The sequence below is a fragment of the Epinephelus fuscoguttatus genome, linkage group LG14, assembly GCF_011397635.1.
Source record: "Epinephelus fuscoguttatus linkage group LG14, E.fuscoguttatus.final_Chr_v1".
Classification (NCBI taxonomy): Eukaryota; Metazoa; Chordata; class Actinopteri; order Perciformes; family Serranidae; genus Epinephelus; species Epinephelus fuscoguttatus.
The window spans coordinates 23,200,937-23,228,144 of NC_064765.1; the positions used below are offsets into that span (position 1 = coordinate 23,200,937).

The window sequence follows — 27,208 nt, forward strand, 5'->3', positions numbered from 1 at the left end:
CAGAGCTAAAAAGTCACATCAGCAGAAAAGAACTTCTCATTTAAATCTAAATATGAGATCTGAGCAGCACAAAATATCAAATATAGAGTTGTTCCAATACCAATGCCAGTATCTTTAATGCCTCCGATACTGCCTAAAATGCTGGTATCGCAACAATAATGCAGAAAACTCACTCTTGGAAAGAAGATATCTTTCAACTTATTTTTCATATATAGTTTATAAAATACATATTATACTCCTATTACTTTAGTAGAAAATATCAAAAAGGCTTATCATTTCATTTTTAAAATGTTTTATAGGACAATAATTGTGCATAAATTCAAATGAAGTACAAACATTTCACAGCACAGAACAAACATTGAGAATAATTGTTGATAATTGTTGAAATTTGTGTTTATGAGACTTTGTAATGAAGAGCATAGTTTTATAGTCGTCTGAGTTCTTTGGTAGATCATGATTTTAAAAAATCTTGTGGTAGTCTGGAGAAATAAAACATTCCCAAAGAAATCTACACTGGATTCATTCATGAGCAGAGACGTGAACGAGGTTCATTCAGCACTGACAGTTCAGATACTACAAAATTAACTCAATGAAACCTCCATAAGTATAACACTGCACATATTGCTCACTGTAGTGTAACATGACCTTCTGTCACTCTGTTTGTGATTGCACTGTGAGCTGTCAGTTTAAAAAAACATCAAATACAGCTCAGATAGAGATGAATATAGTCTATATAAAGTGTTAGTGTAGGAAACTGACATACGACCAGATCTCATGTTCTTCACGGCAAGAAGCAGCACGCTAGGACCAGTCCACTAGTGTCTGCTGATCATTGTGGAGGTGGGAGGGAAATCAAACAGCTGGGTTTCAGTTACGCTTCTTCTGTCGTGCGCCGACTTCCTCTTGTGACTCTGGGATGCACTGAAATCCAATCAGCATTCCTATGATGGAGAAACCTGGAAAAACACATGAAGATGTTTTAATACCTTTGAAACATGACATGCACTTATTTAAGGGATCATGTAAATATATTTCCCAACACTCACTTGCCACAATGAGAGGTGCCATGACCCCGATAGTCAGAGGAGCTGTTTTGTAGATGAAGGCTTCAGACAGGAAGTGACCCAGCGCTAACACGAATGTCCATAAGGTGATGTGATACAGCCTGCAGGAATGAGATGGATGAGAACACAGTGAGAACACACAGTGTGAAGACTGCCAACAGAAACAAGGTGCAGGAAGTGAGAAGCTGTCTTACGTTCTGTTCTGGATATCAATGGCACAGGAACAGCGAATGATCGACGACAGCAACGTCCAAATACCAAAAGTTCGAGCTTGGAGACCATTTACTGAGGAAATGGGAAGTAAAGAGAAAATTATAAAAATTGAGAGAAAAAAAAAGTCATTTATATATTTTAGTCTGCCTAATCTTAATTTATTTGCAAATATTTGATACAAGCCTGATCCATAAATCATCTTGGCCAATATTAACTTGTCACAAACACAATTTGTATCAGTATGTTGGCTAATAGGTATTTAAAAAAAACTGCAGGGCTCAATGAAAAAACATTTTTACTTCACTATAATTTTCTGATAACTTAAGTTACTAAGTACTTTACAAATTAAGAGTTTACACACCATATGAAAATAAACAGGCTCAGCTGAAAGGATTAGTCGATTGATTAGAAAACTAATTGGCAACTGTTCTAATAATCAAATATGTTATGGTTACAGCTTTTCAGATATCAGTCAAGATCAAATATTTTAACTGATTAAACTAACTTAAGTTTTTTCTGCACTGGCTACTTTTACTTTTAATACTTAAACATATATTTCTGATTGTACTTACATGATTTTACTTAAGTAACATTTTCAAAGCAGGACTTCTACTATTAACAAAGTATTTTTTACTGTGTGATATTACTACTTTTACTTAAGTAAAGGATGTGAATACTTCCTCCACCACTGCATATCTGACTCTATTTGGTTTTGGTTATTCTAATAGTGTGATATATAGCTTAGATGTTGCCTTAGCTACTGATAGACATTTAAAATACATATTTCTGTTCAATGCTATTTTATAAACTTGTACACCACCAACTCCTGAACACTGAACACGCTGTAATGCCCATTTAAGTTTTGCCAATCAAACCTATTTACTCACCAAACTCTGGTGTTCCTGTGTAGAGCTTCTCTGACAAAAAACTGTGATCTCTGAAACTCTGCACGGTGTTCCCCATCGCGATGACGGACACCATCACCAACCAGCTCCTCAGGACATTCAGAAAGCGACTCATGTTTGCTGTCTGTGAGACGCACCTGTCACAGAGAAGTCAGTGAGTGCAGGATAAACAGCTTCAAACTGAAGGCTAATGCAACTGCAGCTGGCTGGTGTCATTACACAGAGAGTAACAGCTCCATGTTGCCTTGTCTGACACATGACAAGGAGACCATCTATTAGCTAGCAAGACATATTGAGTAATAACTAAGGTGACATAGCAGGCTAACGTTGCTGTGACATGGTTAATACAATTAACTAACCTATTGTGATTAATAATAACACGAATTATTCTTATATTTACCTGGCGGCCTCCATAAAACTACCATGTGAACGTATTCCTGAGAGAGAAGACAGGACTGGACATTAAACAATTAACTGGGACTCAAGCCAACGGACCACAGTGTTATGATCACAATGGTAAGTCATTCAATCTTGGACTGTGGGTGGACCAATCACAGACTTCAAGGAATGGCTCCATCAATCGTACCATTCATATGATTGGCCCATATGAGCACTCAGGTTCCGCCTACTTTCTCTGCCAACCAATAGGAATAAAGAAATCCCGTCACCTGTAGACTGTAGCTAGGCTGCGTTCAAACAAAGATTAGATGTGGAGCAAGAGAGTGCTCCGCAGTGACTTATCTTTTAGTTAAATCTTTTCTAATGGAGGAAGAACTACATAATGACATATGCTAAATACGCAATACTAAACGACAGAAGTTATTATACTTTTAGCAGAAATGACAAAAGTTATTAAACTGGTGCCATTCATGTGTAAATCCTTTCCTTGTACTTTTTTACTTCAAGAACTAAATTTCTTTTTCGCACACGTCCCCTTTAAGCACTATATGCTGTCGAAAAACACACAAAAAATACATAGCCTACATATTCCAGCGATTTTTGACAACACTTACTATGTTGCACCGAGGACGTGGGTTATATTTTCGTCTGACAGTTACCGTAACGTCCGCCACACGTCCTGCCATTGGACGGTTGCAGTGCAAAATTTGGTCCGCTGGACAATTCATATCGCCCTCTACTGCGCATGCTCCCTGCTCTGTTGCTACTCAGTTGTTGTAGTTACCAGGAAGATTAACCGCGATGATCAACTGGCCCTGGCGAAACCAGCTAGCTAGCAGTTAGCAAGCTGTCAAAGATAAAGGCAAGTTTACGTTGTTGTGTACTTGCATGGCATCATAAAAACGTCTACTTAAGCGGTCTCAAACTTAGAGGACTTCACCCCGTTAGCTTCCCGTACCTAAAGTATCATGTCAGTAAGCTTATTTAGCTAACGCTTGTTTGGCTGTCTGTCTGGGTTTAACGCCTTCTGTCCACTGTAACGTTAACAGTAAGATAAATATACCCCCACTACAAACAGAGCTACAAAGCAGTCATTCTCGGCTAAATGTGAAGCAGTGTGCCAGGACTGTACATTGTTTGTTAGCGATCCTTTGTAACGTGGTTCTTAACATAATGTTTTGAATGAATGCTTTGATGTTTATTTGAATTGAGTTGAGCTTATTCAATAGATGATGTTTTTGCAGGTGGAGGTGGTAGCGTTAGGTGCCATGGTAAAGCCTAGACACTTGATCCCAGGAAGATTTCACCTGGCAGCTCGTCCCCTGTTCCTGTGAAGATGCCTGCTGTGATCCGCGATAAGGAGGACTCTGAATCCTCCTCCGAGGACGAGCATGAGTAAGTGTGCATACTTTATAATCACTTAATAGTAACTGTGGAGCAGTCAGCATCAGAAATGACCTGCTTAAACTTAAGGAAAGTAAAAGCCACATTCTATAATAGCCTTCATATGATCATTGCCCTCCTCATCTTGAGGTTGAGCTCCTTTTCTGTTGTTGTATTTATGTTTCCTGTGGCCAGGTCAGTTTTATTAAGCCCAGTGTCATTTATCTTTTGGGGGGCTTTACTGTCTGTACAACATGTGACTTAGCCCCTTGATGCAAATTAGGAAAACTCCCCCTAAAACCCTTCAAATAGCATCCAAATGCAAAACCACCTTAGGTTCACATCACTGGTGATCAGCCTTTAAATAGCTGTGTCTGTGCAAACTTCTAAAAAAAACTCCTAAACCAGTATATTCAGGTTAATTCTTGGGCCTTACATGTTTAATTTCTGATCACATACACCTTTGTGAGAGTGTTTTCTTATGCAAAACAGGCTCATCCTTTAATATGCTCTCATTGCTTTTAAAGCAGTGAGACAGTTGCAAATGGAGATGAAGATGAGCTGGATGTTGCTCACAGTCCTTGCACCTTATGGACATGGCTGTCTGAATTACACAGGTCGCCTTAGGTGTCAATAAGTCTCTTAGCCTACTGATCCTCCTGTAATACCTCCCCTAAAGATTCCCTCTAGATGCAGTATTAATGTGACACCATGTTAACCAAAAGCTTTTTCTCTGGCTGCATTGAAGTCTTCAGCTTTGCAGCTCGCAATAGTTTATTGATTGTTGTGTAATGCAGTCTATGTAGTATTACAGAAGATGTCCTGGGCCCTTTTTAATAATTAATGCCAAGATACATTTAGACAAAATGAAGCCTCCAGGTAGTGTTTATTTTGCATAATTGATGAGAGATTAACAGTGTGAGAGAGAATAGCATCTAGCTCCAGATCATAGCTGCAACAGTTGGTCTATGTTATCTTGTCTCTGCCAACTAATTCCTTCTTAAGCTATACTTAGTCATAGCATACTGAGAGTCACTGTGCCTGCTTTTAGGCAAATTTCCATCTCCTGATTTAGTTTGGATTGCTTAGTATTAGGGTTTAACCTCCAGGCACCAGTGCAGTGTGCTAGGAGACCAGATGCTTCTTGACCAGAGAGTTTATAAAATAAAAGGTTACATGCACACTGCTGTAGTTGTGTAAATGTAGTATTTTGAGTGCACCCTGACTGATTTCAACTTATTACCAAACAAGCATCAGCTGCACATTTGATTTCACAGATTGAAATCAAATGTGCATCAGCTGCACATTTGATTTCAACCTGTGAAATTCTTCTGATCAGCTCTGACTAGCATGTTAACGTTTATTTATCTGGGGCAGTTGATTTTAGTTGACACTAACGTGATGTAAAAGTTTATGACGACAGACAACACAGGAGGCACATAGCACACATAAAGACTAACACATATAAGTGCATGTACATGGGATTACTGCATATTTAACCACATATTGTCAACTTTTAAAAGATTGCTTTACTGAAATATAACTGCAGTGGCAACAATTTGGCCAGTTGCCTAAGACCTTCACATCTTGTGTGTGTGTGTGTGTGTGTGTGTGTGTAGTATCTCAGTAAGACTTGGACAGTATCTATTTTTTCATACCTCAATACCGTAGTGACATTTCACCAGAGTTTACCAGGGTTCCTGGAAATCCTTAAAAAGCCTTAAAAGGCACTGAAGTCATTAATCTAAAAAATAAAGCCTTAATTGGTATTAACACTTCTCAAGTCAGTCTTTGAAAAGTTTGAAAAATGCTAAGATGCTAAATTAAATTACAGTACAATTAAATTAATGCTAATTTTTAAAGATATTTTATTTTTGGCTTTTTACCCTTCTTAGATAGGACAGTCTAAGTGTGAAGAAGGGAGAGAGAGGGGATGACATGCAGCAGAGGACATTGCCTTCATATATAGGAAGCCTGCTCTTCCCATTGAGTTGTGTTTTTTTCCCACCTGGACCTTTATGCTCTGCCATTTCTCCTCTAGTCATCACGCTGTAACCTCTCACAGGCTGTTATGATACCAGAACTATTGCACATTCACACATATGTAGTGTTTTGTTGAGCTGTGAGCATCCTGCAGGATTACATTACCAAAGGTTTATGACAAAATCACTTGATGACACCAACTGCAGTGTGCACATGGTGAGAGAGGAGAGGGAGAGACGCTGTGCTGCTGCCAGAGGAGCCACTGAATGAGTTCCTTCTGAGCGGTAACTCACTGAAAGAGTCTGAGAAGTCTGGGGCTGTTCATAAAACATTCAGGATGCCACAGTTTATTCCACACTACTGAAGCTGCTCCTCTTTTTGGAACCACCGCAGAGTCAGTAATAATTTTGCTTTCAGCCATGCTTGTTGTTGACGTTGGTAACAGTATGATGTCAATATGTTAATTAGTCAAAATATCACAAGTATTACAATACGAAGTTTTCATATCATATTAAACATTGTGCTGGTATAATCGTATAGGAGATAATGTGGCACACTGCATAGCATGTTGTCTTGCCTACAATGCTGTGTTTGTGCCTTGTTAGTCCAGCCTTGATGGATTTAAATACTTCTGGCCCAAAGAATAATAAATACATGGGAAATAAGTCCTCTTCTTGCTGGACCTGATGACATCTGTAGCTGCAGAGAATACCGACACTTCATGGGCTGAATGGAGAGGGTGTGTTTATAAAATTATGTGGCTAAAATACTGCTTTTGTAGTTGTTCGAAATCATCATAAAGTTAAATATGGCTTTTTTACTAGTCCTGCAACATTATCCCCACCACTCGCAGTCACCATCCTTTTCAGCTCAGCTGCCTGTTCTACCAGTAGAGACTGACCTCTGGTGGTGCATGCTGTGCACTACAATACATTACCTCAATGCAGCATTTCTGTATGAACTTCATAGGAAGAGGAGCATCTCTATATTTTACCTCGTACCTTTGTGATTTCTTAATACACCGGTATACTGTAATACCTCGATACAGCCCAAATCTAATCTCATATCGTTTGATGGCAGTTTATGTTCAGAATAAACAATAATCTAAAAAATAATCCAAACTCCTTGTTTAAGGGCGTGCAACAAAGCCACCGTAGCGGAAAAGATATCTGCTGCATTATCTGACATACCTAGATACTTAAGCTAGGGGCAGCAATTGTTTACATGCCTCTCCTCTTTATCAAGACCGGCCATGCCTGATTGAGTTCTACTCCATCATCATGCTACCTTATCTTATTTTTAGCCCCGATAAACGAGCTGTGTCTGGTACTATCAGATAGTCTGCAGCTTTACAAGGGTGTTTGTCAGTACAGTACATGGGTTTGTTATTGCCCAGCACCTCCTGAAAATGTGTGTGGTTCTGTCTCTATCTGCCTGAGTGAAATAAACACCATGTCAGGATACATTCCCTCAGCATTAGGTAAACTACCCGTATAGGCAAGTTCATATCATCGTGGTATTGTTACTGGGATGTTTTTCTGTGTGTGAAATGTTGATTTGTCCAGATTATTTGATTCTTGACTCTCCTGTGGGTCTCAAGTTTGCAAACAATTAGAAAATCTGCCTCTAACTGTGAGTGTGTATCATGTAATTGTTTGTCCTCTAGAGATCATCCCTGCATTGCCTGGAGTGGCCTCAGCAAGACCATCCCAGTTCTCTTGTTTTACCCTGAAGCTGCAGTTTCAAAAGATGGGAATATCTGCTCTGCTGGAGGTACACTACATGTGTTGAAGCTGCAAATGACTATTAGGAAAAGTAATGCTACCATAATCAAAATATGGAGCCTTAAATAAGTTGGATACTCTGAATATTTTGTCACCCTCAGAGCGATATAACATGGCCTTTAAGATTGTGCGCACAGAGAGCCGCCTGGTACGAGGACTACTCACCAATCATGGATTCCATGAGGTAATGTTCTCCACTAAATCATGCAAATTTAAAAGATTAGCCTACATCTTGCAAAAAAAGCATTATTTAAGCTGCACATGTTATTTATGTACCTCTCTGCTGTGTAGGATAAGGCATAGTGGAGCTGTTTTTATTTCCTTTGACTGATAATGCCGATGTCAAAGCCCGGGAATGCACCCATGGAAAAAAAACAAAATGACCTCAAGAGCATTAATCCTGTTTCACGAGGGCACACAATCCCCATTATGGCTCTTTCCAAGCAGTTACAATTAATTCCCTTTTTATTTCATTTCAATGCTTCTTGACTCCCGCTAACCCATCATCAAAGGCAGACGAGTGTCTACCACAGCCGCGACAGAGCCAAACTTTAATAAAGCTTTATTGCAAACATCTGGCTCTCCCCTAGACACTGAGCAGCCATGTGGATTCTGCCTCCTAACGAATTGTTGGAATAAAACAAAACAAAACAGATAGAATAATGTTGGGGAGATGAAAATCTGCAAGTTGGCCTTCCTTTTGCGACAATTTCTTAAAAGCCGGCCGTATTTCTTCAGGTTATTGGTGAAGTGTCTGATCTGCTTCTTAGATTTAACTGCACTGTCATATGTGATGGACATCAGAATATAATACTGCTGTCGCCGACTGGAAACTCCACACAGCATTTATGCCTTTTTTTAAAAATGATCTCTTTGCAAATGTCATTTACTTTGTGAGCACTGAGTCTAAATGATTTGATTAAAGTCAATCACTCTGATTTCCAGGTTCACCCAAACAGCAATGACTTTAACCTCATGTGGACAGGATCTCACCTCAAGCCTTACATACTACGCAGCCTTGAAGACTTCCAGAAGGTCAACCATTTCCCCAGGTATGATACAGCGCTCAGATGTATGTGAGTGTTGCCACTGTTTTCTGTGTTATAAATATCACCACTGAGCCACTCTAAGCCCGTTCAGTTCAGGCGATGTGTTTGTTGGCTTCCACTGCAAAGCGCATTTAGTTTGGACCGGTGCCTCTGTGAAACATGAAATGAATCACATTGTCAGGCAGAGGGCGATCTATTGCTGTTATGTATTGAGTGTATTTTTGTTCTGTCAGTGCTGGAGCTGTGGAGCGGAGTGCTGGAGAATTTTTAAAAACTGGAGGCTCTGCTCATTTCCAGGTCATATGAATTGACGCGCAAAGACCGTCTGTATAAAAACATCCAGCGAATGCAGCAGACTCATGGCTTCAAAAACTTCCATATCGTTCCTCAGACCTTTGTGCTGCCCTCTGAGTACCAGGAATTCTGCAGTAAGACACCTTTCATCTGATCCTGCTTACCAAACCTCTCTATATGTTACATTCCTCGCCATTCTAAATATATACATTATACATTTTGCTATTTCTTGTCTTTCTTTTCTCTGTCTCAGATTGTTTCGCCAAGGACAAAGGACCCTGGATTATCAAACCAGTAGCATCTTCCAGAGGGCGCGGCATCTACTTGGTCAGCAATGTGAGTGATTTTGCCCATAGGAGTTATCACTCTCTAACACATTTTTGGCTTGTGGCTTTGTAAAATAAGTGTTTGTTTTTCTTCTTGGAAATTCTTGATGTAAAGCACAAAGAGATTAAAGCAGGGCGGACAGACTGCAACTGATTAATTTCACCATCAATTAATCTGCCCCTTATTTTCTCAAGTTAGTGATTTGTTGCCGTTTTTGTTTCGTGTCACCAGCAGTCTAAAAACTCCCAGATATTCAGTTGGAAATTTTACAAAACATGGGAAAGCAGCAAATCCTCACATTTGAGAAGCTGTATTCAGAGCATGTTTGGCATTTTTGCTTGAAAATTGAATTAAAGGTCCAGTGTGAGGGACTTAGGGACATCTGTTTGCAAAAATGATATTAAATGATAAATGATAAGTGAATACAACTTGTAGAAAAAACTCCTGCACACTGTCTAACACTGTCTTTTTCTATAAATTGTGTTCTGTTCTTCTTTCTTAAAAGTCTGTTTGGAAATAGATGTGCGACGTGTTCCTTTGTTCTGAATGATAAGTGAATAACATTTTTTTTACAAAGCTCTGCAAAAGTCACCAGGCAGATGGAGCTTGTGATATTCTAGTCAAAATGAATTGTGTGTGTTTTATTCCTGAGTTCTCTTAAGTTTTTTTTTTTTCTCTTATGAAATTATCCTCAAGGTCATACTCACTGTTGTGTAACAGAAATATGTTTTTTTCTTTTCTTCTTTTATCCCTTAAATCTTATCTGTTAAATCTGGGGGTCATGTTAGGAACCACCGCTCCATTACCGCATTGAGACTAATGCAGTGACCCAAAATAAACCTGTGTTTAAAGTTGGAGTGAATTGACCAACATGTCTTTGTATAGATAAAGAAATTGGACAGGGAATAGTGTTTTTTGTCTATGCTTTTTGTTTAAAACAGTGTGTAAAGCAGCACAGGACATTTAACGGAAGTTTAAACCAAGCTCTGACCCTAGACTATGCACTACTTTGCATGTGAGATCTGTATTACTAAAGCAGTGTGTTAAAGGAATAGTTCAACATCTGGCTTGCTAAGAGTGAAGTAAGAAGATGTGACTCACATGTCTGTAGGATAGTACTAAAGCCAAAGCCAGCTGACGGTTAGCTTAGGTTAGCACAGAGTGGAACAGCTAAGCTAACCAAATGTCCCTGTCAGTGTCCACCAGCTTTTCTATTTGTGTGTGAAAAATCTCAACACAAATTCAGATTGATGACAAACCTAGTGGGAGTGAACCGTAAGCATACTGACTTAAAAAATACTGTGTGAACCGAAACAGTCCGTTGGCCAGATGTTATTTGTGTGTGCGGAGGGGTGTGCAGATACAGCTGTCTTTGAAATAAGTATCAACCAGTGTTTCAGACATTAATAAGCTTTGTGGAGTAAATCACACTCTTCCAAGGGCTCCGGCTCTTTTGGAGGAGCTCAACAAGGTTCTCACTCTTGGAAAACATATGCACGATCCTTCTTCTTCTCAGGCATTTTTATGAAACAGTGGAAAGAATGTCAGAGCGATATTTGGAGAGAAGAAAGAAATACGTTCATTTTTTTTTTTTGCTTCAGGTTCTCTCTGAACTGCAGCCAGCGCTGAGGTTACCCCGCCTCCCCTCCTCCTCCTCCGTCCCATCTCTTCTCAACTTCGCCACCTGCAACACATTTCAACCTCATAAATGACCCATCTCCCACCACCAGATTGTGTTTTTATAGGCTGTTATTGAATGTTGACCCGCTATGGCCAGTGTCGCTGCAGCCTCCAACTTTTCTGAATGTGATGATTCTTTGATGTTAATGGTTAACAGCAGTGTCACATCATCTAGTTGGAATTTAGTGTTTAATGCTGTCTTATGGGAATGAATATACAGTATGGAGGACTGTGAGACATAAAAAACAGTACATTCGCCATGGAAATGCTATTGTGTTTGTTAGCTCACACTTGTCCAGCTGAAACTTCATCTCTGTAGTAAATAATCTACAATATCTTGTTACATGGTCATTTCCCTCCATATCAACCACAGCAAGACACTATGCCCATGTTAAGATGATTATGATTTACTGCCCTAATGGTGTTGATTATATCTTTAATTTGTTTCTGTGTGTCCCCTGCAGCCGAATCAGATTTCAATGGATGAGAACATTTTGGTGTCTCGATACATTAACAACCCACTACTGATAGATGGTGAGTTCTTCTTCGGCATTTAATCACTGCAGACACATTTGATTTTTAAAAGATTGTTTTTGGCATTCTGAATAATCTGTGCTCCAATTTTTGTTTTGTTTACAGAGTTCAAGTTTGACATGCGGCTGTACGTGTTGGTGACATCGTACGATCCGGTCCTCATCTACGTCTATGAGGAGGGCCTGGCGAGGTGAGCTGTGTGTTGGGATTACCTTACACTACAGTCATCACTGAGTGTATTGGAGGCAAAAAAAATGACATTTAGTTGAGTTCCTTTCCTATCTGAAGCATCAATTCTAGAAACGTTTCTTAGACCCTTTTCAGGATTTTCCACCTTAGCTTTCGCCATAGCTGCTGCTCTGTCGCTATGGTCTCTGCCCCTGTAATGGGTCACTTATGCCCAACGTTAGAGACGGATACGGACACACACAGAGCCTTCTGTCTGTACGCTGTGTTCCTTTTTTACGAACAAGCTAAATACAACTGTAGGACATGACAGAGACATTTGGAAAAATAGGGGAACGGAACAAGTTAGTAATATAGTGAAAATAATTCTCCCTCGACATGTATTTTATGTATTTTATGGCCTCACAGACCACTGCCGTCTACAAAGCTGCCTCCACTAAAAGGTACATCATTGCAACCTCCTGCGTCACCATGTTTGTTTTTGTCGGAAACTGTTGACTCTGCGCTCTAGTGCCATCTATTGGATGTATGGACATAAAGGACACATGGCTGCCACAATGTTTGACATAAATGTATCTATTTTCGTACATAGATGGAGTATAAATGATCCTTTAAACGTATTGCTTCTAGTGCGCCAGCGCGGGAAAGTCGCCACAGACACCACAACTCAAGTATCCTGCAAAACACAGAGAGCTTTTCCTGACCATGTTAGGCTTAATCAGCATTGTGTCTACTCATTTGACAGACGCTTGAATTAAATGGAAGTTCAATTTTATGTAAAAGTCCTGCAGTCACTTTAAAGAAGTAAATTCAATATTGAGAAAAACACTTTGAGTAATGACTAGTGGTGTAGACTCTAACTGGTTCATGGCACAGACACAGGTACATCGTCAGTGCCCAGAAGAGGGCAGCCTTAACTTTTCAGACCAACAGCTGTATGGTGTATGCCATGGTGGTGACTCTGAAACAAAGCGCTCTATTGTTCCACTTGTAGGATGTGCACATCAAATGTTGTTGATTGTGTCATTGTTCAAAGATCATATCTTATGATGCCTTTGTGTAATAGTGTTATATTCATTGGATGTTCTCATTTAGACCAAGAATCATTTATTAATGGAAGAATAGGCTATTGTCAGGCTCAGGTAGGTCAGGAGAGGGTAGATGATTTATAGAGCGCCTGGCTCTTCGCTTTGGTCTGATAGAAGTCCGTGAAGAGTGCCACCGCCCTCATGTATGCTGGCTTGATTATCAACTGCGAGCAATAAATCATGGCCAAATTCTGAATCCTACTTTTATCTCTTGACATTCTTTTGGGTTGTGTTGCTATTCAGGTACACGGTGCGTGCCAAGGAATTCTCATTATTGCACATGTGGCATCCACTCCTCTCAAACACTGCCAGAAACTAATCTCTCTCCAAAGTGCCCCTATCCTTCAGTCAAGTGTCAGCCTTATGAATGTGGCCATTATGGCAGATAGATATGTTGAGAAATTGTTGAATGACAGAAGTTTTTTTTCTTTCTTGCACAAATAAACACCATCTGTCTGCAGATTTGCCACTGTCAAGTATGACCGGACTTCAAAGAACATTAAGAACACGTTCATGCATCTCACTAACTACAGCTTGAACAAAAAGAGCAGCGATTATGTCAGGTAACCTTTTTCCTCAGTGAATGTGTAGCTGTTATGGGAAGCTTGATTGACTCATCCATTTATTAGAACTCTGGCTGTTTGAAGTGCATTTGTTCCTTTTCAGTTGCGATGACCCTGAAGTTGAGGATTATGGGAACAAGTGGAGTATGAGTGCAGTGTTGAGGTATTTGAAGCAGGAAGGGAAGGACACCACATGTGAGTCAAATCTTCATTTTCTTCCTTTTCTCATTCTTTTTATCTTTTCCTTTTGTTTCAGAGAGTTGCATATCTGAACCCCTGCTCATGTTTTCCCTTCAGATTCAAACAAAAAGTGTTAAGCAAGTAACAAAAACTCAAAATCATGCCTTCATTTTGTTTCTTCCAGTGCTGATGAGACAGGTGGAAGACCTCATCATCAAAGCTGTAATAAGTGCTGAGCTGCAGATAGCCACTGCCTGCAAGATGTTTGTTCCACACAAGACAAACTGCTTTGGTAATCATTTTATATTCTTCTTAAAACAATTTTGACCATATAGTTCGTACAGCAATCTAGTCAAGTTTAAAGGCACAGTTCACCCCCAAATCAAAGATACATATTTGTCCTCTTACCTGTAGAGCTATTTATCGATGTAGATTGTTTTGGTGTGACCTGCTGTGTTGGAGATATCAGCCATAGAGATGTCTGCCTTCTATCGAATATAATGGAACTAGATGGCACTCGGCTTGTGGTGCTCGAAGCGCAAAAAAAAAAAAAACTTTTGAAAAACTCAACAACAATGTCTCATGACAGAAATCATGACCCGTTTACTCAAGATATTTCACAGTCCTTGTTGTTAGCAGTTTCATCTAGGAACTATTTTCTTTCTATAGAAGTACACCCGCCAACCAGATCACTGTACAGAAGTAAGCGTACATCTGCTCATAGATGAAAGGCCCGAGATGGAAACATTAATGGCATTTTCCTCGGCTGAGCTGTTAGCTAGCTGCATACTTCCTTCTGTGCTGTGATTCGATAAGTCGGTGTACTCAATAAATAGAAAATAGTTCCTACATGAAACTACTCACAACAAGGTCTGTGGATTATCTTGAGTAACTTGGTCATAGTTTCTGGAAACAGACACTGCTGTTGAGTTTTTCAAATGTATTTTTTTGGCGTTTTTAGCACCACAAGCCAAGTGCCATCTAGTTCCATTATATTCAAGAGAAGGCAGACATCTCTATGGCTGATATCTCCAACACTCTGCAACTCACAGCAAAACAAATGAGAAAGATAAACAGCACTACAGGTAAGAAGACAACTGTGTATTTTTGTTTTTGGGGGTGAACTGTCCCTTTAACACATTTAGACCTGCACTGATCTTGAGATTAGTGGCTAGTTTGAAGGTGAAGGGCATTAATATTAAAACAAGCTGTCTAGGACAGCAAAATGAAACTGGTAAGATTTGCAGCTTCACAGGAATTTCCTTTAGATGATTTTTTTGCTCACAGTGCAGATAGCCTCACACATACTCAGTCATACACACTGCTCCACCCCTCACATTTCCTTTCAGTTTCATATTCATTGTCCAGCAGTTCCTCTATACTATTTCTCCACTGAGCCGAGCTGAGGTTGTAGACAGTCATTCCTCAGTGTGGAGCCTTCCTGCCTGTTGCTGCCCTCTGACTGGCTGCTGGGTCGTGGAGGGCCTATTGACCGAAGCAGGAATTTGCTTCCTCCTCACTGTTGCCATTCAGGTCTGCCTGATTTAGGCTGACTGTTTTCTTGGCTGCTCCTGCCTAGCAGCGGGCTCGTGTGAACTCCATTTTGGAGCCATTACCCGTGTTAGTGTTGGCACTAATTGTCTGCTCTCTCTCTCTCTCTGTCTGGCAGTCTCTCTGAGATTTTGGGGGTTTGAAAGCGAGCGCACTGGCCAAGCCTCCCTCAGCACCACTGTCTCTTTTTCCTCTTTTCTCGCTGTTTGTTTATGATTCTCCCTCTCCCGCCCACACTCTCTTTCACCTCTCACATGTTAGAAAAATAAAGGGCTTTGCAGTTGTGACAGGCTTCTGTAGACATAATAGCCCTACTGATTGGTGGTTGTTTGGGCTGTACGGGGCGCGTAGCAGCGTGGACTCACACCATCACACAGTCGCCTGCATGAAGATGCTATCTGCACCCTGAGCATTACTGCTAGGTTGAAAAACCACATTAGCCCAGGGTGTGAATGTTGACCATGCAGGTATTTACAGGGAAATGTGGCTTACCAAGCCTCAACCTGGCTCTCATACATGTGCGATAGACACGAATAAACAACCAGATGACACATATCTTTGGTGTGATGGGAAAACAAGTTTGCTCTCATTCAGTCCCTCATTCAGGCAACTCAGAAATATTATTTTGAACACATCCCCGTGTCCTAATCGCAAAAATGCTTCATGGAATGTTCAGTGATAACATGTAAATTTACATACTGCATTGCACCATACTATTTACATTCCTTTGCATATATAAACAGAGCTCTGCTTCTGCATGAGCAAAATAATCTGATATTGCTTCTGTATTAGGGTTGGTAATCACAGAGTAACTCAAGATATGACACTATCACGATATGTTGCCCGCAATAATGATTCTATCATGTTACAGCGATACTTGACACCTTGCAAGACAAGCATCTCCTATACATAATGATGTCTGTGTAACTGAAGAGGAAAAAATACCCCTAAGTATCAGGAATTATTTAGTTAATCACTCAAATCATCATTGTGTTGTCAGTTTCACAGATTTTGACAACTGAGATGAAACAATGTGCAAAATAGTACATTGAGACTTAGCTAAATACCTCTTCAACACACACACACACACACACACACACACACACACACACACATCATAGGTTGACTTACAGGTGTGGTAGCATTAGCCGTTTTCTTCACACTGAGATCAAGATGATGACAGATCAAGTGGCTGTGCATGTTTGTTGTGTCTCTGTGTACTTTACTGTCACTAGACAGTTCTTACATTGTATTATGTTGTCTTAATCAATTTTGTTTGTCCTGTCTGTGTTGTAAAAGCTAAAGTGGGCCCAGACTTGACTTGAAATCTGATGGTGCCTCTGATTTGTTTTCCCCTCTGTCCGCCATTTTCCCCCTGTGAGTTTCTTCTTCACTGCAAGTTGGTTAACTTCATTCATTCTTTTGTTAAGCACCAACAATTGGAGTCATGGACTTTGTTGAGTCAAATTGGCAGAGGAATCCGTTTAGAGCGGCTGCATGTTTTATTAAAAATATCGATATTTGACCCCAGTATATGGATTACATATCACTAGGGGAAGTAATACGATATATTGCCGGATCTATATTTTGTCCCACCCCTGTTCTGTAGCACAGAAATGTTAAAATCTTGATAGAAAGTGCGAGAGTACAGAATGAAACACTGATGACACTACAATGGTGCCATCTTTTGTGTTGTACTGTACAGTGTGCAGCCCTGGATAAGCCTATAGAGACGTGTACAGACACAGATACCACAGCATGTCATTGTCTGGCACAAAAGCAATTAGGTTCTACACCTTTTCCTGAGATACATAATACGCTGTGGTCTGCTGTGAACATGCCCATTACCCTACTTCAGCGGTATCAGTTTACTATTGAATCGAGTGTAATTTTGTTGTCTTCAGATGGCCCCAAGCAAGTTAATTACAGCATTCATAGTCTGTCTACAGGATTAAGTTTCCAAAGACAGACACTGACGGTTCCAAGAGGACCACCCTCATCCTCTCTCTCTGTTGATCTGTTCCTCCCAGTGTGGTCATGTTGCGTGTGTGAGTATGTATGGACAGCATAAATACAGAGACATGTAGGAACCAGTGTAAAGCATGGCTTTTACAAACACACAGGTCTGCTTTAGCTTCGGGGAGTCCAGTCAAGTGTCTTTGTGGGGTTTTTTTTTTGGTCTCTTTAATAAAAACCCACCCAAACCACCACGGAGTCATGTTCAGCCAGCTGTTGTCAGCTTCAGCTCCCTTTTCGTTTTCTCCTGCACTTATCGGCACCATTTTCCCACTCCCCCTGCAACCTACAGTACACTCAGCGTTCATCCCCTGCCTCGGCAGCTGCCTGTAATTGTAAACAGGTAAAGCATCAGAATGCAGGGCAGCACATACATGCGTGTTTGGGCAGTGAATGTGCCGATAAAAGCAGCCATTGTTTAGAGTTTTTATACGGTCTCTGGTTTGTCTGGAAGGGAGCCATGCAAGATCATAAGGCACATTATAATCTTAATTTACTGCAAATTGTTCCCTGCCATTTTAATGTCTATTAATGGCTTTAATATTATGTTTATAGTTTTCGAATGGGATTTCTTCCCTTTGCTCAAATTGCACATCCGTATCTAAATGGGCATACTGTAACAAAACCTTTTTATAGCTCCGTAATGTCTCATGTGGGAAGAAATAAAAACAACAGATTTTTCGTTTTACATTGGTAAGAAGTGTGTGCGAGAGTGTGTGTGTGTGTGTGTGTCTGTGGGGAGAAAATGCCACCCATGCAGCTCCTTACCGCTGCCGTGTGATTAATGGACAGGCTTTTTGCTGAGGGATGCTGATTACGAGATGTTTTGACTAAGATCTGATTAGCCAAGCCAAAGGCCTATTTTATTACACACAAAACATTCCACTTACTGGTCCTGTGTTCCACTGAACGTCCCTCATTAAGTGCTGAGTGTGGTTGGATCTCCCGTCTGTGAACCACTCTCACTGTTTTACATTTGTCAGATACTCCCACACTTCGCTGCAGCACAGTGTTGGTATGCCTATGATGACAGTGTTGCTGCTGTATAATTCAGAATCCTTTAAAGAGTGATTCATGGATTGGGTCCCACTATCATAGTAAGATATATAGAGTGTTAACTATTACTTTAATTTGTTGTCCTCAGAGTGTTTTCATGATTATGGCTCCACACTGTTCCCACTAACAGCAGTGAAACACTTCAGGGGCAATAATTTATCTCAGAATGATGCAAGAGTAATCCAATTGTCCTTGCCTATGAAGAAAACACACATGAAGGAAATACTTTATGTTGCTGTTGTTGTGGGCCAACCGGCTGCACGGCCAGGGTGGGGAGATTATTGTTTTTGGGCGTTTGTCTCTTGTGGTGAAGTTTCCAGCAGCGCCCATCCAATAATAAACAAAAAATGCTCTTCATCATCCCTTTACTCTGTCACATTTTTTCTCTCCCGCCCTCTTTAATGGGTGTGATGTGCATGTTCGCTGCCTCTCCTCTCCTTGTCTGTGATGCTTGTTGTGGGCTCTCTGCGGGTGCATTTAACAGCCCCCGGCAGCGGTCGAGGCACAGAACAAACGTGTCTAGCAGCGAGCGGCTCGGCATACTCATGGCGCAGTACCGGCGTCTGCTCCTAATTGGGGGAAAATGAGCGGCACATGGAGCCTGGTTGTCGGGGGTTGGTGAGGTGGTGTAACACCTCCCCATTTTCCCCTGTTGTTGTGGTGCCACTGGTGAGGCACTGCAGGCTCAAACCCATTTATTCCAGTACTCCGTTCCTCAAGACTAATACATAATGTTTTATGTGTGCGTTTTTACACAGAAGTGGGTAGGATGGGATAAGCCGGCAAGTGGAAAATAAAATCTCAGTGCTCTGCTTAAGCAAGTACTTTTTTTAGCAGTGGGGGTCCCGTCTGTTCTCAGAAGTTAAAGAAGTTAAAGATGGCAGTGGCAGCTTCGGTTGCTGATCTTGGCTCAGGGATGTATGGCAAACTCTGTTCAGTTCCATCATGAAAATACAGTTTGCAGTTTCACCAGTTTGGACCTCATAAAGCCACCATATTTTGACCTCTTGACCCATGTAATATAGCCCAGGGAACAAAATCCAGTGTGCATTTTCTTCAACTCGTCTTAAAGGAACAGTGTGTAAGATTTAGGGGGATTTAGTGGCATCTAGCGGTGAGGATCGCAGATTGCAATCGGCTGAAACTTCTTGTCAGAATTCCTCCAGTCTACAATGTTAGGAGGTTTTTACCAGGAGCTGAATTATCCGCAAAGGTCTCTTCCTCTCGGTAAAACTGGTAGAAACACTAAAAGTATTTTCACTGTACAAATCAATGTTTCTCCAGGGTGTCCACGGGGTTTTAAAAAGTATTAAAAGTTGATAAATCAAATGTTGGAAAATTAAGCCCCTTAAAAAGTATTTAAAAAGTCTTAATCACGATTTTATTAAGTATTAAATTTTCTTGGCATTCAAGCTTTGCCAAAAAGTATCCATGGATGTATAATTTATTTTCCTCCTCGCGACTGTTACAAACAACAATGTGTAGGTAGACACACTCGGACTGCCACTTGGGATGGGGGCTGAGCGAAAAAAAAAAGTCCAAAAAAGTTAATAACTTAAAAATTATGGCGAAAGCGTAGTTTCTTGCAACCCTAGAATTAAGATAAAAATATTCGCAAACGAAAAAGCTCTTCTGGTTGCTGATAAGTAGTGTTTAACTTTTGATTTAACATTGAAAATTAAAACCCTCGGTGCACACTGCAGCGCAAGCAGACAGATGCGCGACTCAGAGCAGCATGTGTCACTGACACCAGACTCAGAGCGCAGCGGACCAGTGGAAAATGTCACCATCAGCATATTATTTTACATCAGTAAAATCTATTTTATCATTATTATGAGTCACACTGTTGAAAGAATTTAGTTGTCTGTGTTCAAGCACGATAATAGGTCTCCATTCATTGCACATCGGACTTTCTATTTCCTTGTCGGAGATGTTTTCTTTTTTAATAACCAACCAAAAACAATCAATCAATTACATGAAACATGAAATCTTATATGCCTAACAGATATTGCTTCTCGCTCTCTGAGTTTACATATGGCTAAAGGGGAAAAAAACAACCATAAATGGACGGCATGATTAGTGTTGCGTTCAAGGTCCCCCCAAAAAACGAGAGGAAAAAAAGGCCTAATATTTGTTGGGTTTTTTTTCCCCACAATCGAATCCCATGCCATCAAACGAAGCTTTGAATTTTTTGGGTCAGCCCTGAATCCCACATGTGAGGGGCTAGCCATAAGGTTGTTGTTTTCAGCAAGTTGGCCTTGAATAGTTGATGTTGAGCTGTAGAGCTGTGTTACTTGTTATGACCTAAGGTGTATTTTAATAAACCTGCTTTTAGTTTAATTTATTCTTTCAAGCTTTATTCCTTCTCATCTTATCTGAGTTCTGTTGTATGTTTGTGCTCCATAGATTTAATTGCAAACTACAACTGTTAAGTAAGTTAAAGATGCGTTGCTGCTAACGACAGTTTGAAGTGGCGATGAGGTCTTAAGGTTTTTTTTGGAAGGTCTTAAAAAAGTCTTAAAAAGGTATTGAAATTAACCTCACGATTCCTGCACATACCCTGTTATCTAACGCTGTTTGGCATGTCGACGACAAGCCACTACCCAGCACCTTCTGATGTGCGTGCTAACCTTTATGCTCTGATAACTTAAGATCCAGACATGCAGAAAGTTTTTAGCAGGAGACGAAATGTCCTTCAGGTCTCTTCCTCTCTAAAATAAATGGACTCAAATATAATCTGGTAAAAAGACAGAATAAAGCAGTTTCAATCTGTGTTTTTCTGATGCTCTCATCGCTTACGGGCTGTTGACTACGGTGGCCAATGCGAAAACATGAAAACACGGATGACCTTATCTAGAGCCATCGTCAGGTTTGTCCACTGTGGGCTATTGTAGAAACATAGTGCAACATGGCCCTCTGTAGACAAGGACCCGCTTCCCCTGTAGATGTAGACGGCTCACTCTAGGGTAATGAAAACACAGTGATTCTTATTTTTGATAATACACTAAAGAAAACATACCTATTATATTCCATTTCTGCCAATACGTCCCCTTAAATCTAACACACTGCCCCTAAAATACAGATAATTAAAACTAGTAAAGTAAAGAAAAAACATACAATTAATTTATTTCAGGGAACGATAAAATCTTCAGAGAGTACTCTTTGAAGATTTACTATTATACTTCTATGAGGTTGGGGGACTCACAAGACACACAAGAGACAGATTAAAAAAGAATGGTTGAAATGGAAGCAGCCTGGAAAAACCCTGGATCTTAAATTTCCAATAGTGCAATTCGATAGCATCTTTCGTTAGAGTCTCCCTGTCTGGTAAATGCCCATGTCTTTCCAACTCCATGCTCCCATTTTTTTTCAGAACTTCTCTTGATGATTAAAATTATCTTGTTGTGTAAAGTCAGAGCTCCTTTCATCGAAAAACCAAGGTATTGCCTCGACATTCTGTATGGCCAGGGTGGAGGTTACTACAGTAAGTAATAAATAGCCAAATAACTCGTTCAGTTAAACTAGAATTACCCAGCCTCACATTATTCAACCAAGTGCAATATAAAGCCACTGCCTGCTGTCACGCTGCCTTTTGTATGCTTAACACTGGCACTGACCTGAGATGCTTGAACAAACAGAGCTGGTTATGGCAGCTTTGAAACCTCCAACCCCCCTGGCCTATTCTCAACACAGTCTATTCTTTTGAAGTGCCATTAGAAGGATTTTTCCTCTGGCTCAATGGCTGGGTTTTGCCCTATCCCTGTAAAATACTGTGGTTTCCCTGCACGCTGCTGCTGGGGCCGGCGGGTCGTTGGCTTACAGGGTGACACTCCCCAGAGCAGTGTGGGGGCTTTCAAAGGGTACATAGGCCAACTCTGTCGCAGTGAGCCATATATCAGTCTGTGAAACTACTGGGAAAATTGGGATAGAATGGATGAATTTTTACACAGGGAACTTCCTGACCACTTTGTAAAAGGCTTTTATTGTGTCACTCAGTGCTCAGCTATTATGGGAGTGAAATATATACAATATATAGCCTAAGGCTCTCTAATTCCCCAGGTTTCTGCCACTTGAGATATGCTGTCAGATTTCCAGCTTTGTACTTCTGGAGTTCATATTTTTAAGATACTAACTTTATGATAGGGGTGAAGCTTTTTCTGGTACCCATTAGAGCGCCATCCTTCTCGTTAATATGTAGTGACAACATGTAGACTGCTTAACCTTCCCAGTCATGAGAAAATTATTGACTGTATGTATGAAAATATTCACAGCCCCAGCGTGTTTTTGATCTACCGTCTTACGTAAGAAACTTCATGACAGATGAAATGTGTATGTACTTAGTTAATGTAATTGAGCCAATCCCTCAGTAGCAGGCTTTGGTGAACGTTTCTCTCTTGAGTGATTGGGGATATAACATGCGTGTAATCAGTAGCAGAAAGGCACAGGCCATGTTGCCAAATGCCACATTATGGAGCCATGATAAAACTTGAGTGACTTTGATAGCCTTCATCTTTTATTTTCAGTGAGCAGATCTCAGAGGTTTTCTAATTCTGCCTCCCAGTCTGTGGTGAAAGCCTTTTGATTCATTTTGTGTTTCCCTCTGTAGAACTGTACGGTTTCGACGTGCTCATTGACTCCAACCTCAAACCCTGGTTGTTAGAAGTGAACCTTTCTCCCTCCCTGGCCTGGTGAGTGACGTTGTCTCAGTCATTTGACTCTTTATTTGGTTGTTTCAGGAGAATCTCTCACTGAAACTGTTCCCTTTACCCCACCAACTCAAACAGGGCTTTTTCTCTGATTATGAAACAAAAAAATGATGTTAAATGCCACATCAAAGGAAATGGCATTCACACAGCATGCCCGGAGGCTAACATCTCCTACATAAGTGTTAAGTCAGTTTAGCAGTTTAGTCAAAGTCACGCAACAGATCTGTATCTTCTTACGACAGTTGACTCATTTTCCTCTGCCCTGTGTATGTGTTGTAATTTTCTTGTTTGTCTCTTTGTTTCCTTTTTTTATTTTATTATTTTGAAAATCTACTTATTTACAGTGATGCGCCCTTGGATCTGAAGATAAAGGCCAGCATGATTGCAGACATGTTTTCACTTGTGGGTGAGTACATGCTGAAACAATGACTAAATACAACTTGCATCCAAGGTTTGCACAAGTGATTGCACTACTTCACAGACATTTAGTTCATGTAAATACACTGCTTATTGCTTGATTTTTAAACCCATTACATGATTAAATTATATGGTGGTGAAATGAAGAACATCAAACAAACAGAAACCCTAAAAATCTAAGAAAACTTTCACAGTTTAAGTCATATCATTAACCACCACATAACTAAGAGAGGAAGGAAAACATAGGGCAAATACAGCACATTAAAGGTCATAGAAAAATTGTATTACTAAATCATTTTTTGTAACACCCACCATCAGTCACATTCAGAGCTTAAAAACAAATTTACACTGACTGTCAAGATGTTCTTAGATACTTAAAGCACAAATGTTTAGCTTTTAGCACCTAAGAACATCTTTACTACTCATGTTTTAGCTTGGAAGTGCAAAAAGCCCATGTTTAATAAGTAAAATATAGGATATTTTGCACAAGGTACAAATGAGAGGTTATTCACCGCTGTAATTGGTGTGAAAATATTAATCTTGGAGATGCTTGTATAAAATGACGTGTTGTAAGTATGCTGTTTTTTCTTGACTAACTTCACCCCAAAGGCATACCTGCTAGCTGATGAAGACCCGGAGGTGTTGAAACATTAGTCTGTTTGCGCTATTAAAGGCTGTAAATTAATCGGCACGCTCCAGTCCTTTCTTCTTTCTTGGAATGCTAGTTGGCTTTACTCGTAACCAGCAGGTTTCAAGCAGGTGGAGACAGTCGTCTATTGTTTAATGCTTAATGTTTTCCTTCATTCCACTGGTTAAGCTTGGGCAAAGCAAAGTGCCGAAAATAGCTGCATGGCTTCAGCGCTGAGAGAATAAACCGCAGCCTTCATTAATTAACATTAAATGACTTGCGGACAAAATTGTCAACAGAGGCCTTAGCTGTTATGTAGTCATTAAGCTTTCTTGAGAAACTGGATCTGACATGTCAAACTGAAGTGATCTGTTGCATGAAGATGCAAAAAATGCCTGGCCCAAGGCAGAGATAAACACTGTTTATACAACAGTGTTTGTAGCATGGAATGAGATGTGTCTCTGTTATGTCTCCTCCTTTCCTAATTATTGAATTCTCATGCAGAAGACAAGCTTATAATATTTTGTGATTTGCAAGTTTGAACCAAGGAAAGTCTCATACCTTGACCACATGAAGAGGTGTGACAGCTTGTCTATATCCTTGTAAATGAGAGTTAAAGTACATATGTAGTAAAAAGAGACCCATATCAAGCAAAGTTTAACATCTCTTGATTTTTTGACTCCACTTAATCCTCTGATTTACCCTCATTACCATTCACAGGATACATGGAGCCCACTGATTAGCAGGCGTCCATCTAAACTGGCACTGAACCATTAAGTCTGTCTGTGGTCTCAGCCTAATGATATTAAAGGAATGGCTATTGTGTGTGTGCGTGTGTGCACATACGCGCGTGCGTCTTAGCCTAGGCCATGCTGTGGCTTGAAACCCTCCCCTCTGGCTCATTAAATGAAAGAGTAGAATCATAAATTGCCAGTTATCTTTGGACTGCGACGTTACTGCGGGTCTGGGGAAAATGAGCAGTGGCATGTAAAACATAGCACATCTATTATGTACCAAACAAACTAAGTCGCTGTTGGCTGATAACACTTGGGCTGCATCCCAGACCTGTAAATAATGACAGCATTCCATTAGCATTCATTTTCCGCCTGTGTGAAGCTGTCAGCTCCGTGTCGCCCATGTTTGTAATAATTGCTGTGTTTAGGCAAGAGCATGGCAGGGGCCTGATTCTTACCTGACGGCTTGGATGAGGTAGTACAAATAGCCTCGGGCTCCAAGCTGTCAATAGACTTAATTCACCTCGAGTGTGACTGCAAGATGCACCATAAACACATTTCTTTAACATTTCACTTTTACCACTAGATAGCTTTGAGGCAGTGTGGGAATTAATAAACACAAGATCATAGATTTAAATCTTATTGACTGGGTGGGAACATCTTAGTGAGGAATGTGAATTACAAACATTTTTCCCCACCCTTATCAACTACCACTAAAATGTAAATGTGTGGAGCTGTGTGAATCCTAAGTAGAGTGTCACCATGAGAAAACGCGTCTTCTTTTCCCTGACTAAAAAGTTAAAGGAATAGTTTGACACTTTGGGAAGTTAGGGTCGTACCCAAATGAAATTATGTTAGTCGAATGACATTTGGCTGTTCAATATGAATATTCAACTGTTCATTTCCATTTTCCGTATAGAGTTTGAGAGTTTGAATGGGGTTTGGCGGGACATTCAGGGTGACAGTGATGTTCACGTAATACAGTAAACAAGCCAAGTTAGCCCTCCGAGCTAATACAGGCTAACTACGCTAAGGACAAATCAGAAATGTGCAAATATAACTGGGTCTCGGTCCGCAGCTGCCTGTAGAGAGAGCAGCGTAAAAGCCAGGAGCCCTCACTCTGAAGCTAAATCTGGGGACATCTCGGCCCCCGAAGTACACTGACTAACAAAAATAACACAAAACAAACAAACATAAGAAACTGCTCGACTTGAAGTAATCCTAGTTGTCTCCAGCTGATGATTCGAATTTTCGACTTTCAGGGGGTAGCCCTATGGGAAATATGTGTATTAGCTTTCTGGTGTGGAGTTAGATGGCATGATTGATACTACACTCATGTCTGTCCATTGTATATAAGGCTATTGCCAACAGCCAGTTAGCTTTGTTCAGCATTAAGGCTAGAGACAGGGAAAAACAGCTAGCCTGGCTCTGCCCAGTGGTGCCTTTTTATTACCTACAAAAAGCTGTAACTTCCTGGAGTCTTTGCTGGTTGCCTGGCAACTGTTTAGAGACATTAAATAGCCCGACACATAACCCCACATGAAACATCAAATTAACGCTTTTACACCTTGGTTTTTGTACGGATTAAACAAACATGATACTACCAGACATGTCCTGATCTGATTTCAAGGCAAAGATCAAGGCATTTCTTAACTGATGGGGATCGGCTATACTGAGTTATAAAGAGAATCCGATCCTCTGTTTTACGTCAGCTGTCACACACTTTTTTTATTCTTGCAAAGCTTTCATGCAGGGATACACAGCATACGGCTGTCTCCAACTCTCCTACTCTCTTTCTCTTCTCCACTCCACTGATCTCCTGTGTGTGTATGTAAATGCAGGGGCTGAGCCCCACCTGCGGTAAAATATGACACACCATAAACACCAGCAAAATCCAGTGTGAGACTGTTAATATATGTTTTCTACCATAATTATGAACACTCATTTAATTTCACCTCAGAGTGAAAGTCTTGCGCATTTATGGCACATGGTGTTTCACTGCAGGCGGAAGGAGACAGACAGAACCGACGACAACCACACTCACCACGTCATTGCAAAGTGCAACAAAAGCTGCAGGAGCGAAAAGCCAATGAGAGTAACTCATTACTGTAGCCTGTTCCATGCAAAAGATGCACGGACGATGAAAATAAATACTCAGTGGAACAGGTGACTCATGCAAAGGCTGCAGTAAGGCACCAAACACTGGAGAGTAGACTCTTAAAGGGACAGAGGCATTCCCTTGAAACAGCGACAAGGCCAAAAAGATTAAAGAGAGGGTTTGTTATTTTATACCTATTTACTTACATAAAATAAACAATAAGGAGCAGCTTGGATCCTGGGATTTGTTTTTCTTAATTTTCTTTTGGCAATACACTGGAGAACTATTCATTTGTCAAGCATGTACATTTAATCCATATAAAGGTGTACTTGAAGTATGCACTGGGCAGCTGTATTATCTAGGAAAATAG

The 27,208-nt window shown here is 40.4% G+C and overlaps 2 protein-coding genes across 6 annotated transcripts in view; one reads left to right on the forward strand and one right to left on the reverse strand.

Moving 5' to 3' along the window:
- Positions 1 to 575: 575 nt before the first annotated feature.
- Positions 576 to 3,294, reverse strand: erg28 (ergosterol biosynthesis 28 homolog). 2 transcript variants are annotated; one of them, XM_049597234.1, is made up of 5 exons: positions 3,196 to 3,294; positions 2,165 to 2,319; positions 1,259 to 1,349; positions 1,047 to 1,165; positions 576 to 956 (listed from the first exon to the last, which is right to left on the reverse strand). In XM_049597234.1, the coding sequence occupies exons 2-5, from the start codon at positions 2,295 to 2,297 to the stop codon at positions 868 to 870; spliced, it is 432 nt and encodes a 143-aa protein (XP_049453191.1). In that variant the 5' UTR covers positions 2,298 to 2,319; positions 3,196 to 3,294; the 3' UTR covers positions 576 to 867. The 2 variants fall into 2 exon arrangements, with proteins under 2 accessions (XP_049453191.1, XP_049453190.1); XM_049597233.1 differs by lacking the exon at positions 3,196 to 3,294 and adding an exon at positions 2,583 to 2,689.
- Positions 3,295 to 3,336: 42 nt separating this feature from the next.
- Positions 3,337 to 27,208, forward strand: part of ttll5 (tubulin tyrosine ligase-like family, member 5) — a 60,910-nt gene continuing 37,038 nt past the window's right edge. For all 4 annotated transcript variants that reach the window (XM_049597228.1, XM_049597229.1, XM_049597230.1 and 1 more), the window contains exons 1-14: positions 3,337 to 3,443; positions 3,826 to 3,976; positions 7,614 to 7,720; positions 7,833 to 7,915; positions 8,677 to 8,783; positions 9,078 to 9,208; positions 9,328 to 9,410; positions 11,546 to 11,615; positions 11,721 to 11,805; positions 13,351 to 13,452; positions 13,556 to 13,647; positions 13,817 to 13,924; positions 22,862 to 22,943; positions 23,306 to 23,367. In XM_049597228.1, coding sequence (XP_049453185.1) covers positions 3,918 to 3,976; positions 7,614 to 7,720; positions 7,833 to 7,915; positions 8,677 to 8,783; positions 9,078 to 9,208; positions 9,328 to 9,410; positions 11,546 to 11,615; positions 11,721 to 11,805; positions 13,351 to 13,452; positions 13,556 to 13,647; positions 13,817 to 13,924; positions 22,862 to 22,943; positions 23,306 to 23,367 — 1,171 coding nt within the window. In that variant the 5' untranslated portion in view covers positions 3,337 to 3,443; positions 3,826 to 3,917. The remainder of the gene's footprint in view (positions 3,444 to 3,825; positions 3,977 to 7,613; positions 7,721 to 7,832; positions 7,916 to 8,676; positions 8,784 to 9,077; positions 9,209 to 9,327; positions 9,411 to 11,545; positions 11,616 to 11,720; positions 11,806 to 13,350; positions 13,453 to 13,555; positions 13,648 to 13,816; positions 13,925 to 22,861; positions 22,944 to 23,305; positions 23,368 to 27,208) is intronic.

Coding starts and splice junctions, on each gene's coding strand:
- erg28 (XM_049597233.1), bottom strand. Junction 1,350..2,164: donor CACAGGAACACCAGAGTTTG/GTGAGTAAATAG, acceptor CCATTTCCTCAG/TAAATGGTCTCCAAGCTCGA. Junction 1,166..1,258: donor ATTGATATCCAGAACAGAAC/GTAAGACAGCTT, acceptor TCATTCCTGCAG/GCTGTATCACATCACCTTAT.